The sequence below is a fragment of the Squalius cephalus genome (genome assembly GCF_949319135.1).
Source record: "Squalius cephalus genome assembly, chromosome: 14".
Lineage (NCBI taxonomy): Eukaryota > Metazoa > Chordata > Actinopteri > Cypriniformes > Leuciscidae > Squalius > Squalius cephalus.
The window spans coordinates 22,024,257-22,039,594 of record NC_137135.1 but is presented as its reverse complement, the minus strand read 5'-3'; the positions used below and the strand labels follow the sequence as shown (position 1 = coordinate 22,039,594).

Sequence of the window (15,338 nt, the reverse complement as noted above, 5' to 3'; positions counted from 1 at the left end):
AACTCTAAAATCTCATCTGTAAAACATTTAAAAAGTATTAAATTAAGAGTTTTTAAGAATTATGTAAAATGTGATTTGAAAAAAAAAAATATATATATATAGGAGAAGAGTTTGTATTAATCTTTTATCAACAACAATGTGACTCATTATTGTTTGATCGAAAGAGAAAAAATAAAAAAAAAATAGGCTATATAATAGTGATGGTAAAATAAAAGAAACATTGCAATGTAATCTTCAGGTATATGACTCTATACATCAATAATTACATTTTTTTTTTTTTTTTTTTTTACGTGTTACTAAATTATTTTAATTATTCATCAAAGAGGCGAATGGCCTAAAAAAGATGAAAACCCCTGATCTACAATTTTATTGCAAACAAAACCTGTAAGAGCCCCCAGCACAGATAAAAAAATTTCATTTGGAGCCACTCATTTTTAAAGTTGTCTAATGGGCTGATGAAATGAATTTGAGAATCTGAGCACTGTAAACTTCATTGTTCCAATATGATGTGAGAAGCAAAAGGTGAAGATTATTACTGGGGGATGGCATAATCAAATTCATTGATGAAATATGCATTGCAATCAGTGTAATTAACTCTAATTACTCTTGTAATTAAGTCTAATTGCTGAACAAATTATGATTGATCATCATATTGTTAAATTAGTAGCCTATATTTAAAAAGCCATGAAAAAATAGAGACAGTAGTACTAACAATTTTTTCTTGGTCTTATTGTCTGGTCAGCCTCAGGAGTATATGAGCAAGAGCAATGATATCAGTAATAAAGAATGGTTGCTGGCACAAAGAGTCCTGCTGTCACTGATGCCGTGCATGAGTATAATTCACCTCATATAATACACCAAGATTAAAAAACTGTACAACTAAAGTACAGTGTGTCCTCATGTTCATGAGATGGTAAAACATACTGTAACTGGGCCACCTCTATATCAATGACCATCTGGCTCTGAGCCTCTGAATTTTTTCCCTACTTGGTCCCTTCCCCCACTCCACTTTTCGGTACCATCCCCAACTCGGACTGTCGCTATTTCCCAAGACACCTTTCTGCCTGTCAGTTCCATGTTTTATACAATGAAAGCTGCATGGCGTGTGACAGATCATGCTGCTCTTAGACCTGTCCTTAATGAGTATGTTGCTCAGCACTATTAGTGAATCCATTTATGAACATTAAAACTTTCTTATCTATAACCATTTTCAACTTTCCATTGATCTATAGCGATCAAAGGGTCAAGAAGAGGTCGGGTTATCAGATGGGTCAGGTCAGGTCATCTGGTATGTGGTTGGTTGTTGAATCAGCATGAATCAACCCCATGAATGCATTTTTTTCTAAATACCAGCCGTATTATAACAAAATAGGTAAAAAAGGATGTCAAGTGCAGATAAAGATACACTTTTGAATTGCCTTTCCTCAGGCTATTACTGAATAAAAATAAAAGGACTATTTTTATTTTTACAATTCTGCCAATTATTGCTTGCAGTCAACCTCAATACATGCGGAGTGATTCTTCCTTTAGGGGAACTGTTGTGGTCTCTAGTATGAATTTAAAGGGGAACATGAAATTATTCTAGTTGTAAAGGACAGATTGTAATAGCCTTAAACTTCTTTATTATGTCTCTGTAATTACTCTTTCCTAATTAGAGATTAGAAATGTTACATTTGCCAGAATTTCTCAATATCGGTCCTCTACTCAAACTTCCCCTCTATAATAAATGTATAAAACAACATTAAAATCAGCGATGTCCTACCTTGCACTTTTTCCTAAGAACTTTTGCTATTTACAGAATGTTTACAATTTTTTTTCTAACAAAGAATCACTGTATCATCGCTTGAACAATGATTATTTAGTAGGATGAGTCAGTTTATTATCTTGAGTGAACTAAACAAGAATACTTTTAACATGTTGCTAATTAAAGTTGTTTAGTTGACCTTATTTAGATTCTCAAGTATTTGTCTAAATGTTGTCCCAGCTTTCCAAATTGAGTTATCTGAACAAACAATTTTACGTTGAACAATGTTGTGCCAGTTCCCAGCATGCATCGCAGCTTGAAAATAATATGTGGTAATACGTATTATTAAAAATGATCACTGCTTTGCATTTACTGGCTAGAAATGTATAATGCAGCTGTTTTTTTTACAGTTATTTAGCTGTCGGTTCAGAGTTCATATTTTTACTGAATATGCATTTGTTGATGATCATCACTGAGATCTGGGTTGTGTTGAGGTATATGTGTATCTTACTGCAAAGTTTGTATGCAGTTTATTTGCCTAACAGTGTAAAAATTTTTCCTCTTGTTTTAAGTTCATATAATGTAGTTAGCTTTGAAAATCAAACAGAATGAAAGAAGAGGAAAGAACAAGGATTGTAGCCCCTCCATCACTAAATGCTTAACAATCTTTAGTTACCTTGACAAGAATTTCAGTTCAAAAGACTACTAGTTACTCATTAGATGGAACCAAGTTTGACTTTAATTGGAGCAAATTAGTTGAGTAAACTTAACAAGTTGAATGTGGTAGGTTGCCTTATTTTTTTCAAGTTTTATTATTAGGATTTAAATTTTAACTGATAATGTGCTATGTAATGAACAGAAATTTGAGACTTGAGTTCATTTAAATGTTTGCATGGCCCAGTCAGTCAAGTGTGGAAGAACAGTAGATATATGTCATCTTATTAAAGTCTTTTAATCAAGACCAATACCGCCACCATATACAGAGAGCGAATAAGAGACCCAAGAAGTCATTAATGACACTGTCACAAATGACTGCTTTTCAATAGCACAGAGTCATTAGCATACAGAAACACCCCCAATGAGTGAAGTGTGTGGATAAATTACTTCATGCTGTTAATAGCTAATGCTTCAAAGCTCTGCTTATTTATTTCATTTCTAGTCATCATTATTTTTACATTTAATCGAAGAAACACAATAAAGACTGGTCTGTCTTAAAGGATGTACTACTGTATGTATAATCTGTATGAGTTCTGTCTTTAAACTTTGCTCACAGCAAATTTCTATCTTTGGTCACACTTTAGATTAGGTTCCAATTCTTACTATTAACTATGACTTTTGCCTCAATAAACTCCTAATTAATGCTTATTAACAGTTAGGGTATAGGATTAAGGGAATATGGTCATGCAGAATTAGGCATTAATATGTGCTTTATAATGACTCATAAACAGCCAATATACGAGTATGCATGCTAATAGGTAGTTAATAGTGAGAATTTGACCCTAAACTAAAGTGTTACCCTATCTTCTCTTAAAGTCACCATGAAATCAAAACTGACAATTATTTTTATATGGAATATTGCAGTATTTATTATAAATGATTTATCAGTATTTGTGCAAAAAGGATAAACATCACTGCTAAAATAGCACCATAAAAGCTACTACTGCCGGTTTTTTATTTAATTATTTATTTTTGGAGCATGACAGCCCTGGTCACTATGCTGTATGACAAGTTGCGTAATGATTATTAAAAAAGGAAGAAAAAAAAATCTACTTTCATTTTCCACATAAAAAATAACAACAGCAAATGGGGTCAGAACAACATGACGGTCAGCAAACAACGACAGAATTTTCGAATTTTTGTTCTCTATCCTTGGGCACAAAAATTAGTATGTCTTCTTTGAAAATTATGATGGTCCAAACCCCAGATAAAGCTCTATATGGGCTCACTGGGCATGACCATAAAACTGATATTAAATGTGTCCTCGTGTAATGAAAGCAAGGTAACCTTCAGAGAGAGAGAGAGAGAGAGAGAGAGAGAGAGAGAGAGAGAGAGAGAGAGAGAGAGAGAGAGAGAGAGAGAGAGAGAGAGAGAGAGAGAGAGAGAGAGAGAGAGAGAGAGAGAGAGAGAGAGAGAGAGAGAGAGAGAGAGAGAGAGAGAGAGAGAGAGAGAGAGAGAGAGAGAGAGAGAGAGCAGAATGCCTGAAGTGGTATATTTAGCTGTCCTCATTAGTTGGCCTTATTTTCTTGTGTCTGACACATTCTGTTCTATAGGGCTTCCATTTCCGGGACCTGCGATCAAGTTCCCTGCAAAACGTGTTGCTTGATGGACTTGTAAGCTAACTAAGCGCATTTCTAGTACACGTATTGAGTCCACGGCACATCATTTTCCAGCCTCCATGTTATGTGTCAGTCACCTTTTGATGAAATAACTATATTAACTGGAGCGAAAATTAGCACAATATGCAATATATTACACTCATATGCCCTAATAACTTATTTACACATAAACTTTATAGGTGCCACACAAGAGCAATCAACTTCCCCTTAAGTCCTCATTATAATTTCTAATTTGTTGTTTACTCATTTTCTTATTTGTTTGTTTATATTGACTGAGAGCGTGCACAGTAAGTCTAATTAAACATTGATTTTTTAACATGATAATTTCTACTGTTCCTCCTCCTCTTATGTGTTTGACATTGCAATATATTGCATATGGCACCTTATCGCTGCTTGCCAAAGCGTTTCATAGGGTTTGTGCTGTTAGCAAACAGAATTGCTGTTCTCTTTTTACGGTTGACAGTACATTACTCTGTCACTTTTCATATATGATGTGCTAAGGATGTGAATGCTGAAATGGCTGGTTTTGGTCAGGTTTAATAGGCTCTGACTGTAACGGTCTGGTCCTGTGTGTGTTTAAGTCCGTATGTGTCTCTGTGTATAAAAGCAAGTTTATCTGAGCAGACATGTCTGAGTGGACACATTCCTGCCATTGGTTTAAGAGGAGCATTGTGGGATGGATGTGGTTCTCACAGTCTCTTCCTGCAGCTGCTCCATGGAAACACAGAGAGCCTCAGTCCCCAGCAACCCTCTTGTTTACAGAGACCGGATAGAAACATGCTAAAAAGACAGGGGGGTGTAAACCAGACAAAAAACTAACCTTTGAGACCTGACCTAAATGATCTGATTTTAAACACATAGGGCAAAAGTTCAAATAAAGTAGATTTCAACACATAATCAAGGCATCTGGAAATGGAGTGACTTTCTGGTTCAAAATATAATGCTCTCTATGAAATGAACAAATTATGCTTCAGTAATGCATGTGATTGTTTTGATGCTAAATTATTTTCACCTATCTCATAAAAAAATTAGGGAAAAATATTATACCAGTCTGACACAGCAACACTAGCTTAACCAATGATGTGAGTTTGGGGCGGGGCTAACTCTGTATTCAGCCAATGGCAGACGGGGGAGTTTTCATGAAACCTCATTAAAAAGTCTTCTCTCTCCATTTTTCCCCACTTCCATTTGGTGAAACAAGTGGTTCAAAAATTACACACATCACCTTTAATAGACTTCTTGGGACCATTTAAAAAAAAAAATTTTTTTGGTGGAAATCATTTTGTTTTTATTAAACTTTAAAAGGTTATAAAATATTAATGTAGTACCCCATTTAACATGGCCGGAAAGACAATGTTCTGTATTCTTAAATTATATTCTCTTCTTTATGAGAAAAACAACTCTTTTGGATCAATTATCCAGTAATATAAAAGCAAAAAGTCAATTTAAATGTTGTACTGCTTGATAATGGTTCAATTTGTATTCAATTATTTATAAAAAATTTGTAAACCAGCATTATTTTAGTATTATTTATATACAGTATTTAATAATACTTTTAATTAGCTTTTATTTTTATATTTTCAGTTTTCATTTTTAGTTGATTTTTTTAATCAATTTCTATTTACTGTAGCTTTCATTTATTTTTACTTTAGTTTTATAATTTTAGTTCTTTAACTTAAACATATTTTATTTCAGTTAGAAAACATTTCTCATTTCCGATTAAGTTTTTTTACATTTCAAATTTGTATTTTATTTCAGCTTTATTTCAACAAACAAAAACAATTTTGAAGAGCTTTAGGTTTTTAGCTGATTTTAGGGGCACGATCAGTGAATTCAAGCACAAATAAATAAGCCTGAATGCAGAGCAGGTGCGTATTTGGAAATTCTGCAAATGGCTGGATGAAGAGAGTGCAGTGCACTGGTGTGTCACAGCATCTAATAAGCTTCTGTAAGTCGTTCCGAGTCGGAGTCCAGTGTAATAAACACATGAGACTTGATGTTTGCTCATTATTGACGTGCCGTTGCCATAGAAACAGCAACCGCCAGACATTCAATGGTGTGAGAGGGAAAGCTGAATGTTTCAAAGGCTGTGAAATAAACTTGAAGAATGATTAAGGGAATAGACAGATAAAACATGAATCGAGTAAGATTATCATTTTGTTTTAGAACACACCTAGCAGTGTGAAAATCATTTTAACACAAGGACTCAAGTACTAATATAAATGAGCTGTGCACAAAAGACACTCATGCTCAATAATCAGTTTGTTTTTAATAATAGTGCTTTTATAATAGTTGTATTAATTTGTCATATTGCCATCAATTATTCCTTGAGCTTTTATAAACAGTGTAATTGTCTGTGTATATTGGGAAAAGCGAAAGCACTTTGGCGGAATTTATTATAATGCAGTCCGCATGAATACCGGCACAGCTTGCAGACTTTCAGACACTGTTCTGAATTCACTTCTGAGAATTCCTGATCAAACATGCACACTGTAACAACTAACTGAGAGAAACCATGATTAGTCATGCTTAATTTCAGTCATGAACACTTTATATGGATTACAGCAGGGCGACAGCGATAGATGCAATTTCCATTATGTAAATGCAACCCTTTAAAAAGAACCCAGCATCTCCATGGTGACCGTCGAATAGAGCGTTTATCTTTCCTGTGTGTGTGTGTGTGTGTGTGTTGAAGTTGATTTCACACTCTGGCAGGACAAATCATATTCCACCCACACATACAAACACACACACACACACACTCATTGAGGGAGTTCTCAGTGGCAAGTGTACAAGCTTAGGAACAGATAAACCACAGGGTGTTAGAAAAGTCTTCCTCTAACGGGGAAGCTCATCACTATGGAAACAATGGCACAGTCTGGAGCACAGGCTGTGAGGGATACTAGTTGGAAGTCCCTTCGTTTCCTGTGAAAAGTACCCAAGAATGTCCATAAAATATGCACATTTCAAGTTTTAGGATTATCTCAGAAATTAGTTTTTGTCTGGAAAGTATGTTTTATTTATTCATTTTATTTTTGTTATAATTGTTTGTTTATTAGGTTATTGAATGTGCCTTATGAAACCTAAGCTCAGGTGCCTTCAATGTATTTTTTTTAACCTGTAACAATCCCAAATTGTGCCATTGTTTTTCCATGTTTTTTTATGGCATTGCACATACATCTCAGGTGAAAGTAGAACTGCACAATTAATCGTTAAAAAGACTGTGATCTTGATTCAACTCAAATGACAATGATTTAAGCCAGTTGCACACTGTACATTTTGGCCACGATTTGCCTGTCTGAGACCAATTTAGCAAATCCTAAAAGATTTCTCTGATCCTAGGCTAAAATCTGAGGTCTTTGATCATTAGTTTGACATTAGTTTGACAGCCGATTAATGACCGCTGCGATCAAATTTGACCTCAGATGAAATTCTGGCAGAGTCAGAAGATTTGACTCACAGTCCTTTAGTGTGACTTCTATTACGACAGCTGTCGAATTGTATTAGTTTTTCAAGACAAGTCATGACCAAAAATTAACGTTAGAGATTTCTCTGTAGCCACCAATCATTCATTAATGAATCATTCATTAAATCAAGTCGTTCAAAAACACTGATTCATTCAGGAACAAACAAATGACTGCCTATAGTGAGTCACTGGATCATTTATTAAACTGATTCAATACATTTTTAAAAATAGATTGAAACATTTTATTCGGAACCTCAGAAGCCTGGATATTGCAAGGTTTTTCTTTATAAGCCTAATTTTCAGGTTTTGTAAATCACTGAAATAAAAAAAGAATCCAGAATCCAGAATCATGAGAATCACAATTTCTAATGGAAGAAAGAAATAGTGATTCTCAATTTATTCAGAATAGTGCAGCTCTAGTTCAAAGCTATTAACCATTTTATCCATTTTTAAACATGGATCGCAGGTGTGAACCACCTCTGGCCATAGCTGAATGGAGCACAGACTACTAAAATAGGCCAAATTAAGATGTTGACCAGTTCTGACTCTCACTTATTTGTCATGATGAGATGATGTACTGGACTTACGCAGAAATATGAAAAGCTGTCTCACATGGCTCAGTCTTAAAAGCTCTTATTGAATGTCACACAGTTACTGTTTCCCTCTGTATGAGAAGAAGTGGAAATCGAACTGTCAGATAATTTATGCAGCCCATTTCTGTTATGTGGCTGCAGCCAGGGGAAAAAAGGGCTTTTAATAGACGGGGGTCATCCCTGTGCGGGGTGGGGGATGAAAGAACTGCACTTCACTGAAGACAAGACACCTTCCCAACATAATTGCCATAAGTAAATTTCATCTTTCTTTCTTGGATTACCTGGTTTTAAATGAAGTAGGCCTAAAACAATGATCATTTGACCCTTGTTGATGTAAATTATCTGAGCAATTCAAGTCAAACCATCTACTAAAGAAAAAAAAAAATCTGTCGCTTTTACCTTGGTGGAAAAGATGAAGTTTAGCTGAGCCTAAAGTTTTTTTTTTTTTTCTCCAGAACTTCTTGCGACAATACTAATGTGGATTATTTCATGCATTAAGCCACCAAAATGGAAACATGAGAAAACCTGAGAAAAACATGAAAAAATCGCAATGAGTCTTAATGTGTCAAGTGCAGTTTTACCAAGAGACAGAGTCTGTCACAAGGACTAAAATATGTATTTTAGTAAGACAAAATATGCTAAATATAGTTTCATGGGCAGTAAGAAATATTTATGACTAGTAAACGGCCTCAATTCGTTCGGCATGGGCAGATGTGGCATAAAGTTATTTTGGACCCTGACTTCAAATCATTCACAGTTTCTAATGCTTTTTTCTGTTCCGTGCTTCTTTTTTTCTCAGCAGTGCAGCACTAAAGCCTTTCCCAGGCTGCTGTGTGACAGCCGGATCAGAGCGAGCAGTCCTGAGAACCCTGCTGTGTCAGGTAGGAAAAAACAGCAGGTCTTTTTAATTGAAAAGGGATCGAATCACCCAGTTAGCAGAGGATAGTCGAACGACTTATGTATGTACTGACAAGAGACAAGGATTGAAACACACGCAGCTATTGATCATGATCACGTAATTTATTTCCCACGGTTAATAGACTTCACAATCCCAAACCAGACTGAATGATGTGGAAGGGAATAGGGTCCTCGCTATTTAAGACTACTGATTTGGTATCTGGGGTGTTTACAACATTTAGTGAAGCACAAATGCACTGAACAAGATCCAGCACTGGAAGTGCTTCCAAAACCAGGGACAAAACCACACTTGATATCAATCAGTGCTCCCAAGTGGAATTTTGTCCGCTTACATGCGAATGAATGTCCTGTGAAAGTACTCTGAAAACAGGAGTCATGGCACGTACAAAATTGATTTCACATAGATTAGTCTGAGTAAATATTTTGCTATCTAAGCTCAGAATATATATTTTTATTAGGATAAATTTGTGTAAGTTGAATACATAACACACATTTACCAATTTGTACAATCAGTGCTGGCTAGATTATTTACACATTGTAGTCCGTTACTGATTCCAAATTACATGACAAAAACTCTATTAATCTAGCCTAGAAATCTAGACGCACCCTAGCGGCAGCAAAATGTATTTTGCAGCCATGGGCAGTCTAGCAACTCTCCATTGACTTTTGAGCTGCAAAAACCTAAATTGGGTCAGGCCAATCACGTCGTGTATAGAGTAGGCGGGGCGGGCTTAACATAATGACGACAGAGTTGCGACGGTTCCCTGCTACTTGAAAACAAAGAAGAGCTGCTGCTGCTGGCGAACATCTTTCGAATCGACTTTGGCCGCGACTCTGGAGGACTTGGAGTTAAGTTTTTCTTTGAAAAAAGAGCATAGAACAGCACTTCAGTCATTCTTAAAAAAAGGAAGATGTGTTCGTAGTTTTGCCGGCCAGATATGGTAAAAGTTGAATCTATCATCTAGCTCCGCTGTTGGGAAAACGCTCTGGTTGGTTGAAGCGCTGTCCTATTGCGTGCAGAGGGAATTTGAAAGACAGCCGTTTATCCCGCCCCTCGGATTGAGCCGTGTCTATGGTGAGTTGCCAGACTAAACATCTTGATGTAGGTCTGGCTTGCCAGGCTACTATTAATCCATTACATTACACATTTAAGGTAATACAATCTGACAACTTTTTGATTACTTTTAGAATACTAAACTCGATTATCACATTGATTTGAATAGGATAAGTATCATACTGATACAAAGAGAAAGAAAATATGTTCCATTCTTTGTTATCAACAACATGAAGCGCATTAAATATTATGGGGTTCATGATGGAACTGCAAGGGGTTCGTGAGTTTATTGTAAAGCTAAATGTTAAAATGAAAACAATCAAAATAAAACATTTACTAAAAAAGCAATATATATTTAGTTGACCTGCATGTAATGTGACCATTAACCGACATCAGAGAACGTAATTGTATTGTTTATTATTTTACTTACTGTCATAATTTTATTATTGACCTAACTTATAAACTAAAAATTTTAGGGAGTAAATATATTAGGTCAAAGGAGTTTCAGCTGACTAAAAAAGTTGGGAATCCTTATGTTGCATTTAAATATAAAATGACGTGAATTTGTACATTTTAATGTGTTTGAAAGACAAAAGCCTCCAAAGACAGTAATACATACTGTAGTTAAATGACTCACTGAAGCATAATTAAAATAATACTTATTGTGTTTGTCAAGAGTTGATTGGATATGCAGTGTTGCAAATGCAATGCTGAGTAAATACTTCTTAAAAGTGAAATGATTTCTGTAAATCCAGTGATCAAATGCTCAGTTTTCAGTGAAATGGCACATGGCTCGTTGCTGGTCTGTGTGTTTAATTCAACAAACCCAGAAGATATTCTGAACATATAGCAGGCTTATATACGATTAAAAAAAAAAGTAGTTCCAAAGTAGAAACAATGTATTATAAATAATTTACTGCCATTGTGAGAATAACATGTGATCCATAAAAAGTAACTGTAATCTGATTACGAGTATTTTATGTTGCTGATACAGTTTCCATCCAATTAATTTGACAATTAATCTTCAAGAAATGTCAAGGAGCAGCAGACTCTTTAAATGTATTTATCTACAACTAATCTGTGTTGTATTTTGTGCGATGTCAGCAAACGTGCTCCAGATATATCTCCCAGATAGATGGAAGGGCTAAGGAAAGCTGACCAGCACATCTGCTTACTTGACTCAAATATATGCATTTAAATATGAATCATAAATCCACTAAATTAGATTGGGAGGCCCTGCGCAAACGTAAAGCTTTTATGTTTAAAGATGGGGTGTTTTATCATTCAGTCTAGTCCATTCCTATTTAGAATTTTTTAGTTTGTTCAGTGAAGTGAGCAAGCAATCATGGTCAAATCAGAACATAACATGATCGTTGCAGTTAACTCTTAACCTACGAGTTTTTTCTTGTAAAGCAATAGAAAATATGTCACTCTAACACATACTGAAAACATATTTCTGAGTGGTCAATTTGAATCAATTTGAAGTTGGGATGTGGCAAACAACCATATTTACATGATAGTAAGAGTGCCATCAATGCCTTTCGGGTTATATAGTATGTGGGTTGATTCACATCTGAGGATAAGTGCTAATATAATAATACACAGCATCTTGCCAAAAGCTATATAGCTTCAAAGGAGAAGAGTCTCATTAGTTGCATTTCATACCAAAGTAGCATATCTTGAAGTTTTTCTCATTAGAACAGCCATTTAACACTGGGCTATTCACAGTATTTGTTCTCGAGTTGTCATACTTCAGTAACAAGAATGACTGTAACTGACTCATGCCTAACCAACAACACAGAGCAAATGTCAGGTTTAGAGAGTAAATGTTTTTCAAACCAACAAGACCCATGAAGTCTTCCATATACCAGAGACCAAAAAGCAGTGTTGCATTATGAATCATATCATCGGTTGTGTTCTTCAAATTATTCATTTTAAGTAAAGCAAGTGTAAATGACATTTAGTGTGGTCCAGATTAAATACGACTGATGGACACTAGCTGCTTTTAAAAAGACAAACTAAACTGTATGGGAAAGATTGAAAACGATAAAGCAGTGCCTGTAAATGCATAGTGCCATCTAGGGGTTTTTATGTTTGAGAAATAAAATGAACGACGCCTGACAGACCAAATATTAACACATAACACTCATCTTGGGGAAGAAATTCAGTGCTAAAGTACGTTTTTCAAGAATAAGCACAACAAATGAAGTGCTACACTATCATTATTAACAATATCAAAGAATACTAATTCTAAAAATGCATCTGTATTGAATAGGAAACTAAAACATCAAATAGAATGTTCTCATAAGGTTGTAATGAGAAAGTTCTGCAAATGATTTAGATATGTAGTCTTTTTGAGGGAAAAATAATTGAAAAAAATGTAACTGAACCTCTTGAAGAGACTTCAACAAGAATCATTTTCGAAATATTGCTTAGCAACAGCCCACTGAATACTTAATGAAATCCTTGAATATAAGTGATCCACTTAATAAAGGCTTCATTTATTCATGATCATCTCATAAAGTTCTTTACTGATTAAATCTAATGCAGTGATGGTCAGTAAATGTAAGATAGGTTTCTCATACATTGAAAATGTCTTCTTTCTACTCTTTTGACCATTTGTAGCTCAACAGGCTACCAACAGCAATTATGTGAATGCAAATCAACCGTACAACATTTTCTAGCCTTGTGATTCTGATAGACCACAAAAATTATAGTTTCAAATGTCTGGATATTTAACGATATACATTTCGTCTGCATTATAAATCTCCTGAGTTAAGCGGGTAATTTATTCAGATAAATAGACACTCTTGTAGCCTATGCTTTCTGCGACATTAATCTTTATATTATCCTAAGACACTATATGTATATATATATATATATATATATATATATATATATATATATAATATTGAATGTTCATTGAATAACTCAATCTAATATTTCAATAATTGTTAAAGATCATTGGAACATAACTTGTGCAAAATGTGTACAAAATGTAATGAATCAAATAATCACTTTTGCATTTCATAATAACTCATGCAATTTTTAACAAATATATGATTGGAGCAGTCAATATGGGCCAAATTTGAACATCTGTCTTAACAAATCCATTCCTCCCTGCTTATGCAAAACAACCATTACAGATGTTTAGAAAAATGCCACTGGGACCCAAACTTATAAAGAGAAAAGTGTGTGAGTGGTTCAATCTAAAAATTAAAAAAAAAAATTTTTTTTTTTAAAAAGGCCAAAGGTGAAAAGTCGTAATCCGGTTCAAAATTGTGAAATTGTTCAAATCCGGGCCAAATGCGACAACCTAAATACATATCATATAGCCTTTTTTTTTTTTTTCATGTAATTTTTATACATGTAAAAAGATATTCGTGATAACGTCAAAAAAGCTTGGTTCTAGTAACAAAAAATGTAGTAGGCTATTTATGTATAGCGTTTTCTTTACCGAAGACAATAGAATGGTTAAGCTGCTTCTGATGATGTGAGCTCGTGCTCATCTCCGTTACTGTGGAAACCAACTTCACATCCTGCTATACACAAATTCCTACCAATAGCCACACTGAAACTTCAGCATGCAAACAAACTATCCATTAACACTGACGAAATGTAGAAAAACGAACAGCTGTAAAAACTATGCAATCACATGTATCTATATATATATATAAAAGAACAAGACATAACTTACAGCAGTTAGTTACAGCGAAACTGTTAGCTACTTCCAGATTGTCGATGTGAGGCGTCAGTCTAAATTCAGCCGTTCCGAACTGAACCATTCCGATCCGAAACGCGCTGTATTCCTGATCAGCTCCCCTCGGAAACAAGCCCCCTGCACGACACACACCACAATATGCTGAAAATAATCATACCGTTCACACGAATTAAAAACGCTGATTTAACACAAATATCGCCCATATTAAACGTACCAATTTGAACACTTGGAGAGCCTCCAGTTGACAACCCACATAAAAGGGAAATGAGACAAATCGATAAATTCTTTAACTGTTGCATCTCCACGCCAGTGTGTGTTCACCCACTGTATGAAGGAAGTATTTGTCGTTTACACAGTGTTCAATCAAATCCGTAACATATTGAGGCGTTGCTGGAGAATGAGAGCGGCTGCTGCCTGCAGGTGGTTCCTCTATCGCGGACTCCTGCCTCAGTCCCGCTTCTGGAAGAATAATGCAGATTTCTCTCTCTCTCTCTCTCTCTCTCTCTCTCTCTCTCTCTCTCTCTCTCTCTCTCTCTCTCTCTCTCTCTCTCTCTCTCTCTCTCCCCACTCTCTCCCTCCTGCTCCTATTCGCGCGCCTTCCTATGAGTTGATTTTATCTTCACAAACATACAGAACGCTGCATTCACGGTAACTGGTGACGAATGATAACGAAACACGGGTCAGCGGTAACTTTAGATATATATAAACTAGTTTAAAACACACGTGCCAAGTTCTTTTTTTTTTAGTTCATTTTGCTTTCATACATTTTTGAAAAACCTTTAAAATATTTTTTAAACACTATTTGAATTACCGACTCTAAAAATATCGAGTGGTGGTGCTAACCATCATGTAAAAATACTAAAATACTGTCCTTGCACCTTGAATACAGTTTTGAATAAGCCTTGAACACATCTTTTTTTCCCACATCTCTCAACTAAAGTTTTCAAACATATTTTAAAGTAATCACTGAGTCATGAAGTTTGTGTTTTTTCAAAAGAAGGTAAAATGTGATCTTGACAGGATCGGGTCTAAATGGGTCTTTTCTGTTTTGTCTTATGTAGTCACATGACAATACAGTGGCTTCCACCATGTTGGTTACACCAAACTGGCAATCCAGAATTGCATACTCTCTTAAGTAGGTAGCCTACTTACTTTGAATAGGCTAAGTAATTACTTAATGACCGCTAACAAAGTACGTTATGAATGTAATCCAGACATACTACATGCGCCATGTTGTCATTATCATGTGACCTATCAGCGTCCGTTGCGTCGCTTCACTGCCATTCACAAATCCTCTCCCGTGGACTCATGGGATAATATAAAGTGTCCATCGGATGCACACTTCAGAATCTCACCGGAAGTAGTAGGTCATCCGGGTACTATTTGCCTACACTTTTATGAGTAGGCTACTGTGAATTCAGACATACTTCTTTTGTCACATACTGTTTTTCGCCTACTATTTAGTAGGAACATTATGCAATTTCGGAAGCAGCCACTGACTTTGAT

The 15,338-nt window shown here is 35.3% G+C and overlaps 1 protein-coding gene across 4 annotated transcripts in view; it reads right to left on the bottom strand.

Moving 5' to 3' along the window:
* Positions 1 to 14,329, bottom strand: part of gria2b (glutamate receptor, ionotropic, AMPA 2b) — a 30,520-nt gene extending 16,191 nt beyond the window's left edge. For 2 of the 4 annotated variants that reach the window (XM_079892823.1, XM_079892824.1), the window contains exons 1-2: positions 14,047 to 14,329; positions 13,809 to 13,949 (exon numbers count right to left, since the gene is read on the bottom strand). In XM_079892823.1, the coding sequence (XP_079748949.1) occupies positions 13,809 to 13,949; positions 14,047 to 14,131 (226 nt within the window). In that variant the 5' untranslated portion in view covers positions 14,132 to 14,329. The remainder of the gene's footprint in view (positions 1 to 13,808; positions 13,950 to 14,046) is intronic. The other 2 variants (XM_079892825.1, XM_079892826.1) reach the window with 1 other exon arrangement.
* Between the last annotated feature and the right edge of the window lie 1,009 nt (positions 14,330 to 15,338).